General features: G+C 43.0%; 1 protein-coding gene across 9 annotated transcripts in view; it reads left to right on the forward strand.

Moving 5' to 3' along the window:
• PPFIA2 (PTPRF interacting protein alpha 2) overlaps window positions 1-25,278 on the forward strand; it is a 409,727-nt gene that overhangs the window by 257,950 nt on the left and 126,499 nt on the right. For 5 of the 9 annotated variants that reach the window (XM_068276855.1, XM_068276859.1, XM_068276857.1 and 2 more), the window contains 4 exons: window positions 2,957-3,067; window positions 15,422-15,646; window positions 17,613-17,759; window positions 19,502-19,636. In XM_068276855.1, coding sequence (XP_068132956.1) covers window positions 2,957-3,067; window positions 15,422-15,646; window positions 17,613-17,759; window positions 19,502-19,636 — 618 coding nt within the window. The remainder of the gene's footprint in view (window positions 1-2,956; window positions 3,068-15,421; window positions 15,647-17,612; window positions 17,760-19,501; window positions 19,637-25,278) is intronic. The other 4 variants (XM_068276856.1, XM_068276858.1, XM_068276863.1 and 1 more) reach the window with 1 other exon arrangement.

The raw sequence follows: 25,278 nt of genomic DNA on the forward strand, positions 1-25,278 counted from the left end.
CTTGTTTGTAAGCTATGCTTAAGGAGCCATCTTACGCTCCGATACGCGTGAGCTTTTTTATTGTAACACTGATGATGGATTAAAGAGCAATAAAAGGATTTTCTAATTTCACCCAACCAACTGGTGCAGCGGGATTTTTCTGGTTGCAGATGTAGGGAGTACCGAACATGTGTTCTGACTTTCCTAATCTGTGCCTGTCTGATATCTCTTAAAGGGAATCCAAAGTGAGAGCGATATGAAGGCTGCCATATTTATTTCCTTTTAAACTATACTAGTTGCGTGGCTGTGCTGCTGCTCCTCTGCCTCTAATACTTTTAGCCATAGATCCTAAACAAGCATGCAGATTAGCTGTTTCTGACAAAAATCTGCCAAGATGAGCTACATGTTTTGCTTCAGGTGTGTGATTCAGACACCATGGCAACCAAAGAGATCAGTAGGCTGCCAGGCAACTGGTGTTGTTTATAAGGAAATAAATACGGCAGCCTCCATATACCTCTCGCTTCAGGTTCCCTTTTACTGCTGTTTCCCTTTAATTCTGTTGCAGTGAACACTCATCATCTGTGAATTTTGTGAAGGAAGATCTCCACAGGTGACATGTCAAAAACCGTGTTTGACTTTTCTTATCCCTCCTATACATGGACAGCAGAGAAACCTATCTTTCTCAATAGGCTTCCTTATGTAGTTACAGGAACCAGTTTTTCTTGTGTGTTTCAAAAACACACTACAGATCACAGACAAGAGACCAAGTTCAGATTGGAAAGAATAAATCTCATCAGCCCACATGAGTGTGAGGTGTTTAAAAAAATGTACTCCACCTATGCAAAAGGCAACTCTAGGCAAAAGTCCCCAATAGCACCAGTTGGAAAGATTTGTTTGTTTTCGCTTGTGTACAGTACAGCGAAGAACATTAATGCATAGGTTTTTATCTTGGGGCCTGAGCAGATTTGGAAGCTCCTGTGCATTTTCCAGTAACACATAAATATTACAGACTGATAAGCATTGCTGAAAAATGCACAGAAGCATGCAAGTGTGCTTGGGCCCTTAGGCATTTGGAATGGTATTGTTTAAAATGGGGAGCTGTTATTTTGTGCCCGTGTGACTTTGATTGGTTTAGTTAGATGACCTTGTTGCAGCTGTCTAGGTGGCCTTACCTTTTGATTATCCTCTACAAACATACGCCATTAACCCCACCAGGACTAATTCTTTCTGATGTCACGTTGCTGACAGAAGCCCTTAGTTCTGTGACACTCATTGTTTTTATGAAACCTGCACTTTAAGTGAACCATTGATTTAAAAACAAGTTTTTCCTGAGCAATGTATTTAGTAGGGTGTCTGCCACACTCTTTCATAGGTGTACATGTGTGTGTGTGTGTGTGTGTATGTTGTATCTAGAATATTGTCCCAGGCCCTTACAGGTTGGAGAATAATTATCATGTATTGTGTACTGTGTGTGCTTCCTAACAAAAAAGTATGCCTAGGAGCATACTTCACTTGCTCTCTATTATATGTATTTGCCACTGTTATCTGTTCACTGCTTATAGTGACTTGTAACTGTCATGCTTTGTACCATATACAGCATACAAATATATATGCTTGGACTGAATGTAAATGCCCTAAGAATGTTCTTTATAAAAGATTACAAGCGGAAGTAACCCGTGCAGTACTGGGCAGAGCTGTAATTTAAGCCATGAATCAATACACATAAAGCTTTCAGGATACAAGTGACACAGGAAACGGAGTATCAGTAGCTGTAACCACAAACTTGGCTGCCCTCCAGAAGGATCATCACACACTCTAGCAGCATCTGAATGTCCCCTAGTTCATATTGTTGGTGACGTTTATTGCTTACCATTGTATGCATTTGGGATAGTCCTTATTGAAATGTCTGGATGCTCAGACCAGCCAGTAGCAATCGAACACAAGAAATTCAATTAGAATGCCAGCAACAGTTCCTCCTGCATTTATTTTAGGAGGAGGGGAGGGGAGGCTTATACGATTTTTTTTTTCTATGGCACTGGTAGAGATTCCACTTAGCTCCTTTTCTTAATCACACTTTCCGTTTTGGTCGCAAATATCATTATGTCCTCAGTACTGACCTGGCCACAGAGATCTCAACAAATTGTTTTTACAGGGAAAGGCAATATGAAATAAGTAATAATTTCAAGACCATTATATGTACCACACAAAAAAAGTACAGTAGCTCAAAAATCCCAAAAACTATACTTAATTAGTACTCAATCTGCAGTATGAAGAACCTCAACATTAATTCAAAAAATAAATACAAACTTTGCATCGATCAGTGATTAGAGACATCTTCAACAACAACAAAAAATAGCACATAGCTGACTATGCTGTAACAAATCTCTTGCTCTCGCTCTGCACTCACACAACACACAAACCTCTGACCCTAAATTAAGAGGATCCGTCCACTTGCCAAATGTTCTCATTAACCTATATCGTCCAACCCAAAAATTATCCTGGGGTTATGCTCCATCCGCAGAAAGGTAGGTAGGATCAAGCATGTTAGTGATAGAACAGTTGGTTGTCCAAGCGGGTTAGCAGGATACATAAAGTGCTATTCACCATCAAACAATCATCCTACATGTAGAAACCATGACTTGCTCTGGCTCTTAGGCATTCAACCGGATTGATCGGATCCGACATAACTTGAACATGTTGACACCACAGGATACATGAATACTTGCAAGGGTATCTCACCAATGTCCTTTCTTATGCTTCTATCCCCGGCTCTTGCTGAGTTGTTAGCAGAGTAGCTGTTCCATGTTGTTAAATCATTTTGTATCCTTTCATGCTTAGACAGTTACCTATGACAACAGTAAGCATTTTCTTACAGGTGCCAATAAATGCGAAGTCCCAGCATGCTTTGCACAACCCCAGATGTTTAATTTTGTTCCTGATTGCAGAATAATATTGGTGTCCATTTCTGTTTTTACAGATCGTTGCATTGAGAGAACAAAATGCACACATCCAGAGGAAGATTGTAACTGGAGAAGAAGATGAGGAACCGATGGAAGGAATGGAGCAAGGGCAGAAGGTCCATGACAAGGTAATGCATTACCTAATATCCTGTTGTTCTGTCGTAAGGTAAGTCTACCTCACTGAAATGCAACACATATGACTAAAGGTAATGCACGTTGTGCAGGATTTTAATACCCCATGTCTAGGCCTTCTGTGTTAAATGTGAACTTCTATGCTGTGACTTTCTCTCATGTAGGATAAGTCAACAATGGTGTCTTTACTCTGGGGCATTTTTAATCTTGCCTTTACTTATTTTGAGATCTTTGAAAGAGGTGGAGATCTGATCTTACAATACAAACGTGAATTCTTTCTTTATTTGTCTTTGAAATGGATAACTATTTGAATATGTGGAGAAAACGGCATTTTCTAAAGTAGGCTAGCCATTGAACACTAGAATGTTTGTAATCTTCCTACACAGATGACACCTATCTAGGTCTTGGTTCTGCCATTGACTGGGGTACAATATATTGTCATATGTCTGAGAGAGCATTCTTGGTTTACAAGTATGTGTTTGACAAAATAAGGAGACCCACTTCAAACACTCCTGACATATGCCAGCCCAGACTGTTGTACTACCTTTAGATGCAGATATTAGTGAATTATATGCAACAATGACCTATACATTGATGAAAAAATAGTAGATACAAAAATATTTTAGATATACTTGGTGTTTGATAGACAGGCTAATAAAGAAATGGCAACTTTAACTTTGATCATGTCAGCCTCATCTGCCCAGCAACAAATGACACATGCTGCAGATAACAAATATAATAATGATAATGAAATGCTACAAAAAATATAATAAATACTGTATAATGCTTTGGTCTTCTGACATGTCAGGTTGGGATTAATTTAAAAGGTCAAACTGTTCTCTTCTCCATCATGGTGGACTTAGACTTGATTCTACACAAATCCTCAGTATGTTTAAAAGTAAAGCCCAGAAAGTGGGGCTTTGCCATAGATGCTATGACTGAATTAAATGTACCTGCTAAGTTTAGGTTTAGTTATCCAAAGAATATTGTTCTAGACGTGGGCAAACTTTTTAGAGGTTGCCAGACAACAGGGCTGGTTCTAGCTACATTGGGGCCTGGGGCAGAAGTAACTTGCCCCCCCCCCCCAGGGCTGGCCCTAGACTTTTTCCGCCTGAGGCAAACTTAGAAAAAATCGCCGCTCCCCCCTTCTTTAAGCCGTGGGTGGAGGGCCGCCGAGCTGGAGGGGGTAGCAGGCAGGAAGGGGGTATTGGGCAACGCGGCGGGGAGGGGGGGTCGAACCCCTTCTCCCTCGCCTGGGTCCCCCGATCTGCGCTCCCCCTCCAGCTTTAAAAAGTTAAGTAGCAGCCGCTACTAGTAAGAGGCAACGGGCGGGGATCACTCACCTCTTCCACGTTCCAGCGTGCGTTCCACTGTCCTCACTGCCTGCAACGGCGCCCACTGTATTGTAAGTGGACAGCGTTGCAGGAAGTGACGTAAGTGGAGCGCACGCTGGAACGCGGAAGAGGTGAGTGATCCCCGCCCGTTGCCTCTTACTAGTAGCGGCTGCTACTTAACTTTTTAAAGCTGGAGGGGGAGCACAGATGGGGGACCCAGGCGAGGGAGGCGGGGTCCGACCCCCCTCCCTGCCGCTAGGCCCAATACCCCCTTCCTGCCCGCTACCCCTCCAGCTCGGCAGCCCCCCCCCCCCCGCACCCACGGACAGGCTGGTGGCGCCCCTCCAAAAGTGTCACCTGAGGCAAATGTTTCACCCCGCCTCATGAGCGGGCCGGCCCTGGCCCCCCCTAGCAATGATTCAAACCCCCCCCATGCAGCCCCAAGTCAACTCCCAGGATCCATCCCACCACACTACCAGCCACACATAATAATTAATGTCCATCATATGTCCCCAAAAGCATTGTTAGGGACCCCATTATTCCCCTCCTCCTTTCCTTACAAATTCAGAGTGTACGCACATTGGGGTCTTAAAGAGGAACTCCAGTGAACATTTTACTGTTGGCAGGTGATGTAGCTGCTGCATGGTTTTTGGCAGTTGGAAACAACAGTGAACAGCTATTTTCCACAATGCAACAAGGTTCACAGAAAGGAAACTGCCAAAAGTTCGAACTTTTCATGTGAGAGGGGTTACTTGTGAGAGGGGTTTCACCACAATATCAGTCATACAGCGCCCTCTGATGGTCTGTTTGTGAAAAGGAATAGATTTCTCATGTAAAAGGGGTATCAGCTACTGATTGGGATAAAGTTCAATTTTTGGTCGGAGTTTCTCTTTAAGTAATCCAGGCAGGACACAGGAGGCAGCACTGTGCTCTCCACTCCGGACTTCTTCCCATGACGCCTCGCTTCCTTGTTCCCTTCAGGCATGTATGGGATCACAATAGCTGAAGAAGGCATACATCTTTGGGGCCCCTACAGGCTCTGGGTCCCTGGGGCAATTGCCCACTTTGATTCTATGGAAGCGGCTGACAATCTAATCTTTCCTTCCTTTTCTTCAGACTTACCAGTGGATTGCACCCTCTTATAAATCCTTTGTTTGATATTTTTGAAGGCCTCTCTTAATTATAGACTCTACAGTGATCTAATTACCAACTGGAGAGTTTTCATGTCTGTGTTGTGAAGATGTATAATGATGATGAGTCAAAACAATGTTTTGCTCCCTATGTATTAAAGTGGACCCAAATAAAAAATACAAGATTTCAGAAATAAAATTATTTTCTAAATTATAATAATAAATAGCAGCCTTTTTTCAGCTGCATGATGAAAAATATAAAATATTTTACATTTATTGGAGGAACCCCTCCCTTTCTTTCATATTGCTGGGACAGAATCCTGCAAACTGGTGGAGTAGATGGTGTCTGGCAATGGAGGAATTGCTAATGGCTGCCACCTGTATAACCCTAGTTATGGAAAGAGAAGGGTGAAAAGCATGCACTGAAATGCTCATAGGCTTGAATGAGTGTTTATTTATCTTTGTACGTTTCAGAGTAGTGCAACTAAATATTTTGAATTAAAAAAATGTTTGGTTTGGGTCCGCTTTAATGACAATGGTACACACAATAAAATAAACAAGCAAGGGTTTCAGTTCTATAAAGTTTTACGATTAGAAAAGCATAACTTCTAATATGCCGTCTAAAAATATGATAAGAGGACAAATATATAAAATTCAGCAAGATATCACAGTAATAACATATAGTGGAGCCTGAGGTGCGTTTCGTGACCACAGATGGTCTCTTCTTCAGAAGCAAATAGCATAAATACATATCCCTCTGATCCCTTTAATAGAAATCAAGAAAGTGACCACTCAACAAGGTCTGTACCTTATTATCATCAGTAGCAAGGGTGTACGTGTGCTGTACATATTATCACCAGTCTAGTGATAGCACGACCAGTTCCAACTAGGGGATAATGGGCTATTGTAAAATCGCAAATAGGACGGAATGGTGTGGTAGTGTGCCAATAAGGATCTGTTAAAAAAATGCATGTTCCTTACCGGTGTCCAACCATACCATTCTGCCCTTCTGTGAACCCTTGCCGGTACAGAGAGAACAGTAGGTTCACAGTAGACCGATTTCCCCTAATTGGGGCTAACATGCTATCACTGGAGCGGTGCTTATTTAATGAGTATATCTCATACACCCTAGCTACTGCTGATAAGGTACTATTAAAGGGTTTGTTTGATTTTAACACCTGATCATGGAGATATGTACTAATACAATATGCCTCTGAAGAAGTGAATCTATGGTCATGAAACACGTGTCAAGTTGCACTGCATGTTATTACTGTGACATATCTTGCTACATTTTATATTTCTGTCCTTTTGTATGGATTTTTATATGGCATTTTAAAAGCTGTTTCATATTTGGGCGCTTGTTTACTTTAGGGGATAAGGAAATTCAACTACCATAATTGAATGGCCGGCACCCTCTCAAATTGCTAGGTTTACAATAGGTTGTAGTAAACTATGCCCACCCTATTCTGCCAATCACAACGCTTTGTGCTGTAAGAGGGTACTGTGAGTGGAGAACTGTTCCCTATGAGGATTTCTGCTAGGTTCCCTACAGTAGACTAATTGTTATCTATATATGTTATACTTTACACAACTCAAACCCTCACTTGTTTGCTCATGATCCACTTAATTCGCCAAGTACGACAGATGTCACACTTGGAATCATTTGTGGTGCATATAGCGTTTGTCTTTGTGCAATTAACAACATAGGTCATAGTGCACATACAACAGTGATCGCTAACATTGAAGACACACATATAGAAAATAAGACATAGGTTCAAAAAAGGATTCCAGAGGCAGGAGAGGGAGTCAGGGAGGTTTGCTGGGGAGGGGGTTTGAGTTCAGGAGGCTCACTGCTTGGGGGAAGAAGCTGTTCCTGTGCCTGGAGGTTTTGGTTGGGATAGCCCTTCCTGTAGTTGCGGCCTAAAGGGAGGAGATTGCCGAAAAGGCTTCCGGGGTAGGAGGGGTCATGTGCTATCTTCTTATACCAGGACCTCACTCTAGATTTGTGAAGGAGGTCCAGTGGTGGCAGGGGTGACCCGATGATCCACTCAGTGGCATTAAGTACCATTTTTGTGAAAAGGTCATCCTCACCATAAAAAGAATAGTTGTCCAGGTGTTTTGATAATGCATCGAGTAGTACAAAGCAAGTAACGGAGTAATATGATCAATTTTTGATGAGATTTCTGTTGACATCTGATTGAATAATGAGTATCTCAATGCCTTAGACCAGGGAAACCATCCATAAAAGTGAGTTATTAATACTTTTCCTGATCTGCTATGATCCTTACAGTGTATGACCAGCATTCCTTTTCCAGCTTGTGAGGTCTTTACACACAGAGATTTTGTAACGTATGATTCCCTTAAATTGCCGTTTCTTGAGAGCGGATGTTTTATCCACAATTCCCCCTTAGATATTTACTTTCACAGGTGTTTACAGAAAGTAAATGAGATGCAAGTAACCCGCAGCTGTGTCCTTTGGTACAATATTAATATGCGTACATTTTTTTTCCTTCTACTGAAGTGCGCTGGAAGCAAAAAAAACAGCTTGAAGCTCCTAAAAACATCTGTATTGCTGTGCTTTTTTGTGGCCATGTAGTGCCTGTGCAAAACATAGTGTATGAATGATATGAAGAAACTAATAAATTCCTTTACCCTATGCAAAGCTTCACTTGTAGTGACATGAGCAGCTTATGTTCTCTGTTTCTGCATCTCTAGCCTGGAGAGGAGGTAAAATCTCTCACATGTGTAGAACTATCACTGTCGTAAAAGGTTGGAAAGTAAGCAAATGTTTTTAAACAAAAAACAAAAAAATGTCCTCATTAAAGGTTTACCAACAATTTTTAAGGCATTGGCTACTATATCAAATGTATTCTTTTTTAGATTGAGAGCAACAATATTCTAGAGGAATATTTCCATTTACCTGAGCACAGTCATTCTAATGCAGGTGCCTGTGAATGTATTTCGCACAGGCTCTGTTCACACTATGGGCCTTATTCAATTCACTTTTTCTCCTAAGTTTTCTCCTAGGAGATCATTTTTAATCTTCTGTTTAAATTAACTTTTCAGCACTCTGCAATTGAAAAAGCAACAAAAAGATGGTTAAGAAGTACTGTAAAATTATTCTGAGTATTTTCTTGCTTGCCGGTGGCCTCAAGTCATAATACTGTATTGCTAATGTGTACAAATATCACCTAGGAGAAAACTTTGAAACAAAAGTGAATTAATAAGGGCCAGTATTTCCTGCTGGAAAGTTTGACTGACCATTCTGCGGACTCAAAACAGAGATTTAGAGGACTACAATGATTTTCTGTGGACCAGTTCACATTGGCCCATTCCCTCGGAGTCTGTTGCGAAAAAACTCGCTGCCTATACATATTTTTCGGGACAGTGGATTGCGTTGCTATTCATCTATGGTTAACTTTTGTAAAACTTCAGAGGAGGAGAAGAAAAAGTAGCATGAAGCAGAAGCCTGCTAAGGGTAGTATAAATTGGAACTTTTTGCGAATAAGTGTGATTAGATGCTAATCAGATTGGGTAGATTAATCACCTGTGGGGAAAGCCCGTCACCCGATTTGGTCTTTGCTTTCTTCCGGTTGCAATGCAAACGGCAAGTTGGGATTGGGTTTTAGCCTGGACAGAGGAGGGTCAAAGTGGGGTGATCTACTTCAAAGTTAGAAACTTGAGCATATAAAGTGTGTTTTGGGGGTGCCCAAGGTAGTGATTAGTAGAGGTAGAATTAAATAAGTATATTAATATAGCAATTGCTTCTAAAATTCATATGAGTCAAGTATGTAGCTTTTAAAGAGGCACTCATACCACTGTGAGAACAAGCTAAATAGATGCAATATCTGAGGTAGTGAGCCAGACCCATAAAACACATTTACAAATGGCAATAGATGCCCTTTAAAATTACCCTAAATGCATGATGAATTTGTGAGGTAAGTGCTATTCTTGCCTCTTTCACAGTTAAGATTATTTATTTTTCTTTATAGGGCTGCCTTTGAATTTTAAGCCGCAGTTTAGGACTTTTTGTTACATTTAGTAGTAGAAGTGGTTTGTAGTGTATTGCAGTAGCCGTCTCACATGGCTATGGGTGAAGAATGACTCCCATCCCACTTACAGCTGAGATAGCCATGTAAGGCATTTTTCACAAAAAAACATGCAAAGAATTGTTTTTATTTTGAAGCTGTATTGTAAGATCTTTTATTTCAGTATGTACATTTGCATAAATACTGACATAGTAACATAGTTTGGTTGAACAAAAAGATATCCGTCCATCAAGTTCAACCATAAAGGAAACTCAAGCTTAGAGACATATAAGGCTGCCTTATTTCTTTCCTTTTAAACCATGCACATTGCCTGGCAGCCCTGCTGATCCACTGCCCCTAACACTTTTAGCCATAGACCCTGACCAGGAACATCAGCAGGATGATGGGCCTTTTGTGTTTTTTTTTAGAAGGAAATAAATATGGTGGCCTCCATATGACTCACCTCTGGTTCCTTTTAAATTGCCTTTCTTACCAGGCTATTTACATATTGTTCTTGTATTTTTTTATGTGCCATACCGCATTCATTTTTTGAGAGTAGTAATTTTACTCACCAGGCTGTTGTTTTCTCACCAGTGACCTGGAGAGTCAGGTGTCGCATCACTGCGGTCACTTCAGAGGAACTTGCACAGCCTCCAGTGTGTGAGACTCATAGAATTAACAGCATGCCAGATTAACGGCCCCTGACATGCCTTTAATCTACATAGCATGGGAGGGAAGGGGTTAAGCGTTCTTCCTAGCAGGGGCGGACTGACAACTCATGGGGCCCACGGGCAATAGGAGATTATTGGGGCCCCATACCAGTGTTGGCCCACATTCCACGTTATTTTTTACAGACTAAGATATAATAATTTACTGACAACAGATATTTTACACTGATAAACAACCCTGCGCCGTGCTGAAAAATGGGTGAGGCAAAATATACATGATCTTAGCAGTAGTGTAAAACGTCTGCCGGGGAAGTTTGAACTCTGCCATAGCGTTTCCTCCCAAAATACATGTAATCTGACAGCATTTCACCAAAATCCATGCAATATGGCAGAGGTTCCTCCAAAATACAAATAATATGGCTGTCGTTCCCCCAAAATAGACGTAATCTGGCAGCAGCGGTTCCCCCAAATACACATAATTTGGCAGCGGTTCCCCAAAATATGTGTAATCTGGCAGTGGATCACCCAAAATACATGTAATCTGGCAGCAGTGGTTCCCCCAACATACACAATCTGGCAGCGGTTCCCCAAAAATACACTTAATCTGGCAGCAGCGGTTCCCCAAAAATAGTTAATCTGGCAGCAATTCCCCCAAAATTGGTGCCCCCAGTATAGGTAACCATGTCAAAAGTTATCCCCAGTGGAAGTAACCAGGTCTATAGGTGTTGCCTGTGCAGGTTTCCAGGTCTATAGGTGTCCCCAGTATAAGTAGCCAGGTCTATAGGTGTCCCCAGAATAGATAACCAGGTCTATAGGTGTCCCCAGTTTAGATAGCCAGGTCTATAGGTGTCCCCAGAATAGGTAGCCAGGTTTATGGGTGTCCCCAGTATAGATAGCCTAGGTCTACAGGTGTCTCCAGAATAGGAAGCCAGGTCTATATGTGTCCCCAGTACAGATAGCCAAGTCTATAGGTGTCTCCAGTATAGCTAGCCAGGTCTATTGGTGTCCCCAGTATATGTAGCCAGGTGTATAGGTGTTCCCAGTATAGCCAGGTCTATAGATGTCCCCAGTATATGCAGCCAGGTCTATAGGTGTCCCAGTATATGTAGCCAGGTGTATAGGGGTTCCCAGTATTTGTAGCCAGGTGTATAGGTGTTCCCAGTATTTGTAGCCAGGTGTATAGGTGTTCCCAGCATTTGTAGCCAGGTGTATAGGTGTCCCCAGTATTTGTAGCCAGGTCTATAGGTGTCCCCAGTATATGCAGCCAGGTGTAGAGGTGTCCCCAGTATAGCCAGGTCTATAGGTGTCCCCAGTATATGCAGCCAGGCGTATAGGTGTCCCCAGTATATGTAGCCAGGTGTATAGGTCTCCCTAGTATATGTAGCCAGGTGTACAGATGTTCCCAGTATATGTGGTTAGGTCTATAGGTGTCCCCAGTATATGCAGCCAGGTGTATAGGTGTCCCCAGCATAGCCAGGTCTATAGGTGTCCCCAGTATATGTAGCTAGGTCTATAGGTGTCCCCAGGAAGGGAGGCAGCCAGTGAAAGGGAGCGATGGGCACAGCGGCGGAGAAGGGGGGACATCTCCCCCCCTTCCCTCACCTTGGGGCCCCTCTTCCTGGCTCTCCCCTCCAGATGTTTAAGTTTCGGTGCAGCAGCAGACAGCGGGCGTGGACTTACTACTGTTCTTCCAGCCAGCGGAGGGAGCTCTGCGCGCCGCTAGTCTGGTCTTGAATAGACCAGACTAGCTGCACACAGATCACAGCTCCCTCCGGCGTCTGTGTAACAGCGGTAAATCCCCGCCCGCTGTCAGCCGCTACGCCGAGACTTAAACATTATCCGGAGGGGAGAGCCAGGAAGGGGGGCCCCAAGGTGAGGGAAGGGGGGGAGAAGTCCCCCCTTCTCAGTCGCTGTGCCCATCGCTCCCTTTCACTGGCTGCCTCCCCTCCTGCTCAGGGTGCTCTGGGTACTCGGCCCGTGCCCGAGTGCCCGAATGGTCAGTCCGCCCCTGCTTCCTAGACAGTGTGCCCCAGTTAAATCTAGGCTATTTCCTAATAGTCCAGGAAGAAGAGTGCCTTCTCTGTTAAGTGTGCAGCTTGTTCAATAAAGAGAATAGATTCTTCTATTGCAAAGCTATGGTCTCTGATGATTTATATCTTCTGGCATGCATCTTTTCTCATAGACCTTATCAAATTCTGGAGTCCAGCCAGAGACTTTAGGATTTATGTACCATGGATTGTATGTAGGGGAAGTGAATCCTGAAAAGCTTGGTTACTAGTATTGGTACCTGCTAGTTATATGGGAAAGATTAGTAGCCGTGTAAAACCTGTTTAGCTGACTCCAATGTTTCAGTGGCAGAAGCAAACCATATTACCCTGAACCGTTATGTACTCTATTGTACTTTTGTAAAGGTGTGTACATACGCACGAGTACGGTTTCTCACAGGGATTGAAACCCGTTTCCTCGGGCGACAGTTCAGGGCCCAAAGCTGTACAGAGCTGTAGAGGTGAGTGGAGGAACAACACATGGCACATGAAGGTGCGGCACAGAGCGGGAGTGGTCAGGAGTGAGAATTAGACTTGGGCAGCACTCAGACAAGATTACTTGGTAGCCCAACACATGAAGTGGTATCAGTGCTCTCCATACACAGCCACCTTGGCTGAGAACCACCTATTATGTGTACAAGACACTATACTATAAACTAGATTCCCTATGCTACAGCCCTATATTGTATATGGTGCTGGTCTTGATATACATCCTAATAGAGCAGGATCATCCACCAGGAAACCTAGGCAGATAAGTGGGGCCTAGTGGGTGTCAAGGGGCCTACCTGCCACCTTTTTTGACCTCTCTCTACTTCAGCTTACCAAAAGGACCACAAGGGGGCCCAAATCTACTATCTTGCCTAAGGCCCCATTACCTCTTAATCCATCTCTGCTTCCTGTTCATCTATAATATCTTCTGTGCTTTATCATAAATTTTCACTTATCCACTATACACACTGTGCTGTACCATATATATTCCACACTGCTCCATTTTATGCAATATGTTGAATTATGTATACTCTTCACAGGTGTCACGCTCGCTGTTCCGGCGTCCTTTGGCATCTGCATGTGCGTGTCCTTGCACACACGTGCCTAAATGCGTCTGGCTTTATTGCTCTTTCCAATTTCCTATGCTGTGCTGCGTCACTTTGTACACGTACACACATTTCCCATTACGCACGCATGCACAAAGACGTGCATGCTTAAACCATTATGCGTGCGCATGTGCAGAGATGTACGCTTCCTACTTTGCAAATTCCAGTGCCAATCCTCAGGAGACGCCAGTATATAAGCAGCACTGCAGTGCTGCCCGTTCTGACAGCTTGGCTAACAGTTGTTGGCGAACCTCTGCATTATTCTCCTGTCTGATCCCGTTGTGACCTTTGGCTAGTGATCTCGACCTCCGCTGGTTATCCGCCTGCTAACACCCTTGGCTTGTGCCCTTGACCTCCGCTGTTTATCCACCTGCCCTGATCTTTGGCTTGTTACCTCGACTCCAGCTATTGTTATCCTTGTGATATCTAGACTATTCCACATTGTAGCATCTCCTGTTTGCCTCGCTAGGAGTAGCGGCTCATCATCCCGTGCGGTGTGCTCTAGTAAAGACCAATGGCTGCTTAGACTCAATGCCCTGGGAGAGCCCGCACTTACCACTTGTAGCTGGGTCAACAGATCATGCTTCCTGAATTGCCTCGCAACAGGTCTGCTATAGACACAGTGCTATACCTGTATGCCCCACTGCATGCACTGTAAATGAGCACTTGTACTTTGTCAATAGTCTGACCCTATTCACCTGCCAGCCAATCAAAATCTAAACCCAAAAAATGTGTTACTTGTTGGCAGGCATCAGTCATCACCATATCCTACATAGTATATAAAGATAAGCCATTCACTGTTTTATATGAATTACTAGCTTAATAAAAATAAAGATTCCTCCATGCTAATATTTGCCATTATGATTTCCATTAAACTGTACTCTAGCTGAGGATACCAAGATACACCAGCTGCTAATTGAAAGAAAATTATTCAGTGGAAAACCTGTCATATCTCATAACTCCTTCATTTGCACCTCATAATAATGTTCCCTTTTTTCGTAGTATAATTATACCTACAGAAGATTACGGAGAGTTCATTTTACACTTCTAACAAATTATCCTGCTCATGAACCAAATACATGCTAATTTTCTACTCTTATTTACACTTGGTGTTCACCTGACTCTTTCTTTTTCATCTAATAAATGTAACCTCAGAATTTTTATGCAGATGGTTCCATAAAGTAAATGATCTGGTGAGGTGGAATTTTTTCTCTACTTTATCACCTAAAGAAAGCTCTACCCATTGCCATAAAATAGTGTTTAGGGAGGGGAGTTTGACTCTTGCTTATAGGCATCTGAAAAAAAATTAAAAGTACTAAACCTCACAGTAGGCTGTATTTATTTTGTTAAACTGTACTTTAAAGTCATTGGGAGTCATTAAAGCAACAAAAAAAGCCAGATAATTACCTAAGGAGAGGGGAGGCTCTGGGTCCTAATGAGCCTTACCTCTCCTTTCCTGGTGCCCTTGGTACAGTTCTGGCTTCCCCGTTTGGATCCCCCACTGCAGGGGACTTCTGAAGTCTTCCTGAAGACAGGCAGCTCCATACTGTGCTTGTGCAAGTACACGATAGAGGGTGCTCGCACGTGCAGAGTCTGGAGCGGGGCCGGTCTTTGGGAGCACTCAGGCTGTCTTCGGCAGCGGGGACAGAAGCATTTGACCAAATTGGTTGAATGCTGGGACGGGCAATGGGAGAGGAGAGGGAAGGCTCATTAAGACCCAGAGTCTTGCCTCTCCTAAGGTAAGTATCTGGCCGATTAAATTGGCCCCTGGCCGTGTCTATCAATGTAAGCAATTCCCATAGGCTCACATTGATAGACACAGTCAGGAGCCAATGAAAGTGGCTCCTGACTGGCTCACATGACTCTGCCGTCATAGAGACGGCAGAATGGATGTCCTCAGGCTCCCGGCATGCGGTGGGTATATGCGGCGATTCGTCGGGATTCCGTTGTTATTGTACAAGTGGTCTCTGGTCCATAAGGGGACACTAGAAAATAACTGTTGAATCTGCTTTCAAATGTGTAACTTATGTTTTTTTTCCTCCTTCTTGCAGAGATTATCGAATGGCTCTATAGACTCAAACGATGAGGCCAGTCAGATGGTGGAACTCCAAGAACTGCTTGAGAATCAAAATTACGAGATGACTCAAATGAAAGAGCGTTTGTCATCCTTGTCTGCGCGAGTTGGAGAGGTGGAGCAGGAAGCTGAATCTGCAAGGAAAGACCTTACCAAAACTGAAGAATTGAATACAAAATATCAGAGAGACATCAGGGAGGTAGTGCTGCTTAGTATCTACTGTAGAGAAATTTATATTAATATCAATTTATTATATTCTATATTGTATCTTTTTATTTATGGGTTGCTAAGCATGTGGATTAGATTAATAGTAACTGTGGAAGTTTTTTTTAGGCTTTTCTTAAATTAGTTTTTCTTAACTGTCTTTATCTAAAATAAATGCTTTAGCATTGTTATGGCAAGCATAGTGAAAGGCTGAATGCAGATTTTGAAGTTGTCATTTTTCCTGACAAGAGTTGGCGTAGTGTCAGGAGTGCATATAGAGTAGCTATGGGACCTGCCAGAAACTGTAATGGGGTGCAAGAAAGCAGACATTACCAAGTGTTTTGCTTAGGTGCTCAGAATAATACATTCATAATTAAAGTGCTGACACATGAGATAACCCTGAAGGCCTAATCAGCAATTTTTAATTGTGGGATGTTAAAAGTAATCTCATATTTAAATATGCAGGATTTTAGGTGATTTCTAATGGAATAATTGACTAACGTTGAATCCAAATCTAGTTGGAGCAAGTCTTTACGCATTCCAAGATTCTTGTTTATTTTCTAACCCATTTAACTCTACTAATAGACCAAAGAACTCTCTGCAGGCTGGAAGTCCCTGATAATATTTGTGCTATAATGCTAACGACTTCTCTGTGGCTGATATTGGGATTCTCTCACCATCTTGATTGCCCTCTTCTTCCTGCCTGCTGTGCATCACTGATCCCAAAGTGGATTTTTCATAATTCTTTTTGCCAAGTAACCATGGCCCATACGCAATTACTTTTTTTCTCCTTAGCTTTATCCAAGTTGAAATTTTCACAACTTTGCCCATATTCTATTAACTTTTTCTCCTGAGTTTTCTCCTAGGAGATATAATCTTCCATCTAAAATAACTTTCAGCACTTTACAGTAGAAAAAGTACCAGAAGTAGGTGAAAAATATCAAAACTATTTTAACTACTTGCTGACCACTCCACGCCAATTGGCGTGAACGTGTCAGCAGCCCCAAGACTACTCCAGGCCGATTGGTGTGAATGGCCTTCAATGGGGCTAGCAGGAGACTGTGCGTGCCGATGCGCGTGCATCTCCACTTGGAAGGTGGAGCAGAGTTCCGCCTTCAGTCTCCCAATGGCGATTGCCGCTCGGAAACCGCCGTCTAATATACCTGTACAGTGCTGCGATCTAAAGCAGCGCTCTACCGGGGACAGCAGTGTGACACCTGGTCTTTAGGGCGGGTTAACACCGCGGTCCTCAAGTGGTTAAGTATTTTCTTGCTTGCTGGGAACTTAAAGGCATTGTACAAAATACCACCTAAGAGGAAACTCAGAAAAAAATGTTAATTGCATATATGTGCTTGGCAATAAAATGCACTTTAAATCCCCAGCAAGCAAGAAAATACACAAAATAATGTTGATAGTACTTTTTTAAGCTACTTTTGGTACTTTTTCAATTTCAAAATGCTACAAAGTATTTTAAAGAGATAACTTGGGAGAAGAAGCGATTTGGAAAAACCTAAAAGAAAAAGTGAATTGAATAAGTGCTCTCCTAGGTGATATTTTCATCAATAAAATGCCTTTTAAGCTACTAGTAAGTAGGTAAAGCTCAGAGTAATTATTACACTCTATTGTAGTTAAACAAACACACCCAGCTCAGTGCAGTGGATTTACTCAGCATCTATATGTGGAATAAAAATTGCAAACACTGCAGTGAGAATGGTCCCATGGGGATACATAGTTGCAGCTTTTTTCTGATCACCAGGGATCAGCAAAGTGAAAAGTGCCCCTAGTATGAAGTTGGTTTTAAAGTCAGAGTGGAACTTCAGAGATGAACGGTTATTGGCTAGTAGTGCTGTAAGTAAAGACTTTAACGTGACCAGTAGTTTTGACTACTGCATATTTAGGTTAGTCTGTTTCACCTGCTCCTGTCTTTTAATTGCATTATTACAGTTTTCTGTTTGGTTTTCCAGGCTATGGCTCAGAAAGAAGACATGGAAGAGCGCATCACAACTCTGGAGAAGCGATATCTCAGCGCACAAAGGGAATCCACATCCATTCACGATATGAATGACAAACTGGAAAATGAATTGGCAAACAAGGAAGCTATATTACGCCAGGTTCAGTACATTTTTTTCTTGCTTTGCCTAAGTGGGTAAACCTACACATGACTAACCTCACTGCTCTTGCCATTTGTAGTAGCTTTTGAAATAAGAAACGTTTTTTTCTCCAATCCAAGTGTCAGAATTGATGTTCTCATATTCACTAGTAGGGTAAAACCACCCTGAGAGTATGGAGACTAAAATTATAAAAATCTCATGATTAACTGTATGAATTAAAATTAATTCTTGATACTGTATGATAAAATGAGGATTCATTTATACCCACAGAGTGTATCCTGTGACTCCCTTCAGTTGAGGGTAAAATTGCAGATACTCCATGACACACATAAAGTATACTTCTATTTACTAGGAGTGATCAGCATGTGAATGGTTTCAAAATATTCATTTTAGTTTTATTGAAGCATTACATATTCAGGTTTCTTTATATATGATTTATTTATCTAAAAAATTACTATAAATTAATTGACTATGACAAGTACCGCGCTAAAGCACCCCTGAGATGTACCATGGATTTTTGCACATCTGTTCCCCTAACACACACACGCACGCACACACATTCACTCTCTCCCCTTTACCTATATAAGGGTAAAGGACAGGCATATGGGGATTCCTTATTGAAGGAGGCTCACAGATATTCCCTCCAATACCTATCCTCACATACGGTGTGGTGAAGCCAACCTTTAACACACAGGTAGGGATGAGGCCCTCGTCTATGATATGGACAGTGCTTTGTACGAGTGGGCAGAGGCTTTGTCCCCCCTCTCTTACAGAGCACCCCATATCATGGACCGTGTGGGCTGGTAAAGGTAAGTATGGTAATGCCCCACACGGGTCGGCTCAGCCATCCTACCTATACCTGCAGGAGGAAAAATGTGTTAATAAAAGCTTGGGTGAGGTGGGCTACATCATAATGTTTTAGATTTCGCCATTTTTTAATAGAAAAACCAAAACCTAGAGAGTTAGGCGGATGATCGATAGGTTCCTCTCACATTCAGCATGAAACCGGCAATTGCACAGGGGGGGGAAGGAACTTGCTTGGAAATAAAGTGCAATCAAAAGCAAGTTTATTTTTTTTTTCTGCCCTCTCAGGTGAAAAGTACAATGGTTTGTGGTGACGGACACAGTGCCTGGTTTTTAGAACTCACCATCGCTTCACGCTGGCCAGTTCTGCAGTTGCATAGGGCCCATTGTGTTTGTAGCATTTGTGAGAGTTTTGAAGCGAAGGTGGGAAGACAATTAAACGGTACCGTAATCAATTTTGTAGCATCTTCCCTGGTGGCAAATGTCAACAAACGTACAATTACTGCGGATAAGGGATGGTCAATGAGATGTAAGTCCTCCAGCGGAATACAGGATTATGCACATTTTCAGTGCAAATGTATGCAGCTTGAAAATAGACTAATGAAATTCCAACTTGCCAGGTTTCAGTGGGCCAATTTTCAAGCTGCATGAATTTGCATTGAAAAATCTGCATAATACTGTAGGATGATTTGCATCTCACTGACCACTCCTACTGCTGACCCCAAAGGCAAGTTTAATTTATCCCATCTGGTTTCATGAGCACCAGCTGAATGTCAGTCAATACTTGCTTGTTAATTGAACCACCTTGGAATGCTGCCAGTGAACTACTTATTGGAATTTATCCTAATGTTGCACTCAAATAATAAGTGTTATACACATTTTTAGTGTGTTTGTCTTTTTATATCTAAAGGATTCTTATTGTTTTGTGTTAAGTGTAGATGGAAGAGAAAAACAGACAGTTGCAGGAACGATTGGAATTGGCCGAACAGAAACTTCAGCAGACTATGAGAAAAGCAGAGACTCTGCCGGAGGTAGAAGCTGAACTGGCGCAAAGGATAGCCGCACTTACAAAGGTACTATAAGAACATGGACAAGTTTATTTTTAAAGGACCACTATGGTGAAAAATTGTAAAATTTAAATTGCATACATTTAAAATGTGGATTTCTCCCAGATTAAAATGCACTGTACATTGTTTTTCCTATATCGCTGTCCCTTTGACCAAACCAGGTTTTGGACTAGCCCATCTCTTCATGGGGATTTTTTTTTCATTTACAAAAGCACTTGCTGAACAACAGTTGCCAAGTCCAGTTGCCACACTAGTGTGCAAATGAGTAGGGAGGCTGGCATCTTTGTAGAGATCCTTTCCAGGTATTTCTTTTTTTAAATAATACAGGTAAACCTGAGAGCCCCGTGTGAGGAGATGGGCTAGTCCTAAAGTCCTGTCAGATGTGTTTTTTACTGTCTATTGTACAGCAACATAGGAAAAAGGTACATTTTATATGAATGTAATTGTAAATTTACACTTGTTCACCATAGTGGTCCTTTAAAGGTTTCACCTAGCAATCTGCATTCTAGTAGATGTGGATCATTAAAGAGACTCCGTAACAAAAATTGCATCCTGTTTTTTATCATCCTACAAGTTCCAAAAGCTATTCTAATGTGTTCTGGCTTACTGCAGTACTTTGTACTACCACAGTCTCTGTAATAAATCAACTTATCTCTCTCTTGTCAGACTTGTCGGCCTGTGTCTGGAAGGCTGCCAAGTTCTTCAGTGTTGTGGTTCTGCTATGAACTCCCCCTTCCAGGCCCCTCTATGCACACTGCCTGTGTGTTATTTAGATTAGAGCAGCTTCTCTCTTCTCTCTTATCTTTTACAAGCTGGATAAATCGTCCTCTGAGCTGGCTGGGCTTTCACATAGTGAGGAATTACAGACAAGGGCAAAGCTGTTTGCAGGAAGAAAAGAGCAGCCTGAAACTTCAGTGCATGAGAGATGCAGGGGGAAAGAAACACACAAATGATCTCTTGAGATTCAAAAGGAAGGCTGTATACAGCTTGCTTGTGTATGGATGTATTTTCTATGTGTGGACATACTTTACATCAACCTACTTCCTGTTTTGGTGGCCATTTTGTTTGTTTATAAACAAACTTTTTAAAACTGTTTTTACCACTTTTAATGCGGCGGGGAGCGGCGAAATTGTGACAGAGGGTAATAGGAGATGTCCCCTAACGCACTGGTATGTTTACTTTTGTGTGATTTTAACAATACAGATTCTCTTTAAGTAAATGAGATGGCGTTTAATGTATAAGCCATTAAAACATGAAAAGTTCTTATGTTATTGGTACAATGCATTGAGCTTTGATATAGGCTTATTTTGCTCATAAATTATATCCATCGTTATGTTAATTTGGCTGATTTTTGTGTAAGGCTTGTGTACTTGAGCATTCAAAATTCAGTGAGCGTTGTTCACTGTCCGCCATGATCTATAGCAATGCAGTACTTCACCTATATATTAAGATTTGGATCAATAGTTTTAATAAAAGTTAAAGTATCTCGGTTATTGACAGAACAATCGATCTTGTGCACTGGCAGCATCATAAATGAGAAGTGCATGCCATCCTTCAGCAAATAACAATCCATCTAGCTTGACAACTGATTATTCAGTGCAGAATTTAAATTGATTGCTTAGTTAACCTATGTAATTTTTCCTTTACAGTCACTATTAAACGCACATTTCTGCTTTTCTTTCTTCAGCAGCAATTGTAATTTTCATTACATAGAAATACTTTTGTTGTTATGATTTATAATTGGGATACCAAGTTTATGGCAATATGTTGTTTAGAGCTCTCAAAAGAAGTGCAAGGACAACTGGCTTTTTAAACCAGGGCAACATGGTGGCGTAGTGGTTAGCTCTCTCGCCTTGCAGCGCTGGGTCCCTGGTTCGAATCCCAGCCAGGGCACTATCTTCAAAAAGTTTGTATGTTCTCTCCGTGTCTGTGTGGGTTTCCTCCGGGCACTCCGGTTTCCTCCCACATTCCAAAAACATACAGATAAGTTAATTGGCTCCCTCTAAAAATTGGCCCTAGACTACAGTACTTACACTACATAATATAGACATATGGCAATGGTAGGGATTAGATTATGAGCTCCTTTGAGGGACAGTTAGTGAGAAGATATATATATATATATATATATATATATATATATATATATATATATATATATATATATATATATATATATATATATATATATATATATATATATATATATATATATATATATATGCTGTACAGCGCTGCGTAATATGTCGGCGCTATATAAATACTAAATAATAATAATAATAACCGTTCATGTTTCAGCTATTGAACAAAGCGATGTTTTGATTCTAATGGGTTAGCCAAGACAACTACCGGTACTCCACTTTTTCTCCAGTTTTCTTTTGCATGTGTGTTGATAAATAAGCCCATAGACAGTAGTGGATGGAACGATGTGCAGACCAAATAGGTATTTATTCTCTGACCAGTACACAGAGGCGTAGCTAGGGCTTTCAGCGCCCGGGGACAAAGACTATTAATGCGCCCCCTAAAGGGAAGGCTGCGCCGTGCCAAAAAAGGGGCGTGGGCATATAATAAATGTGGGTGTGGTTATGGGTGGAGCCAAATGTACAGGAAGTTAGCAGGCTCACGCTCACCCACCCTCCCTCAGTATGTACCTTCCAGCATGTTCCAAGACAAATTCAGCAATCATGAGCCCCCCCCCCCCCCCCCCCATCAAGACAAATTCAGCAATCATGAGCCCCCCCCCCCCCAATCAAGACAAATTTATCAATCATGAGGCCCCCAACAAGAAACATTCTGCAATCATGAGGCCCCCAACAAGACAAATTCAGCGATCTTGAGCCCCCCAACAAATCATGAGGCCCCCAACAAGACAAATTCTGCGATCTTGAGGTCCCCAACAAGACAAATTCAGCGATCTTGAGGCCCCCATCAAATCATGAGGCCCCCAACAAGACAAATTCAGTAACCATGAGGCCCCCAACAAGACAAATTCAGCAGTCATGAGGCACATAAATAGACAGCATTTCACATAAATAGGCAGAATGCCCCCTTAATATGGTAGACACCTCTCACCTGGCAGCAGTTCCCCAAAATACACTCAATCCGACAGCAGTGGTTCCCCAAAAATATGTTGCCCCAGGTCTATAGGTGTCCCCAGAATAGGTGGCCAGCAGTATAGAGGTCCCCAGAATAGGTGGCCAGCAGTATAGATGTAGCCAGGGGTAGAGATGTCCACAGAACAGGTAGCCAGGGGTATATGTGACCAGTATATGTAGCCAGGTGTATATGTGCCCAGTATATGTAGCCAGGTGTATATGTGTCCAGTATGTGTAGTCAGGGGGTATATGTGCCCAGTATATGTAGGCAGGGGGTATATGTCCCCAGTATATGTAGCCAGGGGTATATGTCCCCAGTATATGTAGTCAGGGGGTATATGCGCCCAGTATATGTAGTTAGGGGGCATATATGTGTCCAGTATATGTAGTCAGGGGGTATATATGCGCCCAGTATATGTAGTCAGGAGGTATATGTGCCCAGTATATGTAGTCAGGGGGTATATGTCCCCAGAATATGTAGTCACGTGTCCCCCAGCATGAAGGGAGCAGCACAGTGGAGGGAGAGCTGTGAGCAGCGGTGGACAAGGGGGGCCATCCCCCCCTCCTTCTCTCACCTTAGGGGGCTCTCCCTCGCTCGCTCTCCCCTCCACAACTAATGTCCGGGTGGCTGGCAGCGGCGGGCGGGACTTACCTGCGTCTCGTCGCAGCGCCGGCTGGATTTGCCACTACTCTGGTCTAGTCCAGACCAGAGCAGCGGCTGCAGGACCCGAGCTTCCGGCGCTGGAGCGAGACGGAGGTAAGTCCCGCCCGCTGCGCCAGCCACCCGGACATTAGTTGTGCAGGGGACAGCAAGGGAGGGAGAGCCCCCTAAGGTAAGGGGGGGGGGGATGGCCCCCCTTCTCCACCGCTGCTCACAGCTCTCCCTCTTCTCTGCGCTGCTCCCCTCCCCCCCCCCCCAAAAAAAACCCCCTGCAGCTCAGCTGGGTGCCCTCGGGGACCTAGCGCCCGGGGGCACCCTTCCTACCCCGACCCCTACCCCCTAGCTCCGCGTCTGCCAGTACATACATGGGAACCAAGGTTGACAGTGTATGTGTATTTTTATATGATTTATCAAAGGTAAAGTAAAATGGTTTTGTAACCCATCACTTTAATCCTACTCTAACAGCATTTAGTCAGGAACTGCTGCCCAGTAGTGTTGATCGAACACCCAGTTATTCGGGCTCATGTCGGCTCGGCCGGACATGGTCCAGATGTGCGGGATATTGGGCAGAACACCGAGCCTAATTTAAGTCAATGGGGAACCTATGCCTAACAGGAACCCCCCATCTATGCCTAATAGGAACCCTTCCCCATCTATGCCTAATAGGAACCCTCCCCTAACTATGCCTAATAGGAACCCCCCATCTATGCCTAATAGGAACCCTTCCCTAACTATGCCTAACAGGAACCTCCCATCTATGCCTAATAGGAACCCTCCCCTAACTATGCCTAACAGGAACCTACCATCTATGCCTAATAGGAATCCTTCCCCATCTATGCCTAATAGGAATCCTTCCCCATCTATGCCTAATAGGAACCCTCCCCTAACTATGCCTAACAGGAACCCCCCATCTATGCCTAATAGGAACCCTCCCCTAACTATGCCCAACAGGAACCCCTCATCTATGCCTAATAGGAATCCTTCCCCATCTATGCCTAATAGGAAGGAACCCTCCCCCATCTATGCCTAATAGGAACCCGCCATCCATGCCTAATGGGAACCCTCCCCTACCTATGCCTAATGGGAACACTCCCCTACCTATGCCTAATAGGAACCCTCCCATAACTATGCCTAATAGGAACCCTCCCATAACTATGCCTAATAGGAGCCCTCCCCTATCTATGCCTAATAGGAACCCCATCTATGCCTAATAGGAACCCTCCGCTACCTATGCCTAATAGGAACCCTCCGCTACCTATGCCTAATAGGAACCCTCCCCTACCTATGCCTAATAGGAACCCTCCCATATCTATGCCTAACAAGAACCCTCTCCTATTTATGCCTAACAGGAACCCTCCACTATCTATGCCTAACAGGGACCCTCCACTATCTATGACTAACAGGGACCCTCCATTATTTATGCCTAACAGGGACCCTCCATTATTTATGCCTAACAGGGACCCTCCATTATCTATGCCTAAATGGAACCCTCCCCTATCTATGCCTAAATGGAACCCTCCCCTATCTATGCCTAACAGGAACCCTCCCCTATCTATGCCTAACAGGAACCCTCCCCTATCTATGCCTAACAGGAACCCTCCCCTATCTATGCCTAACAGGAACCCTCCCCTATCTATGCCTAACAGGAACCCTTCCCTATCTATGCCTAACAGGAACCCTTCCCTATCTATGCCTAACAGGAACCCTTCCCTATCTATGCCTAACAGGAACCCTTCCCTATCTATGCCTAACAGGAACCCTTCCCTATCTATGCCTAACAGGAACCCTTCCCTATCTATGCCTAACAGGAACCCTTCCCTATCTATGCCTAACAGGAACCCTTCCCTATCTATGCCTAACAGGAACCCTTCCCTATCTATGCCTAACAGGAACCC

The sequence above is a fragment of the Hyperolius riggenbachi genome, chromosome 3 (assembly GCF_040937935.1).
Source record: "Hyperolius riggenbachi isolate aHypRig1 chromosome 3, aHypRig1.pri, whole genome shotgun sequence".
In the NCBI taxonomy this organism is placed as follows: domain Eukaryota; kingdom Metazoa; phylum Chordata; class Amphibia; order Anura; family Hyperoliidae; genus Hyperolius; species Hyperolius riggenbachi.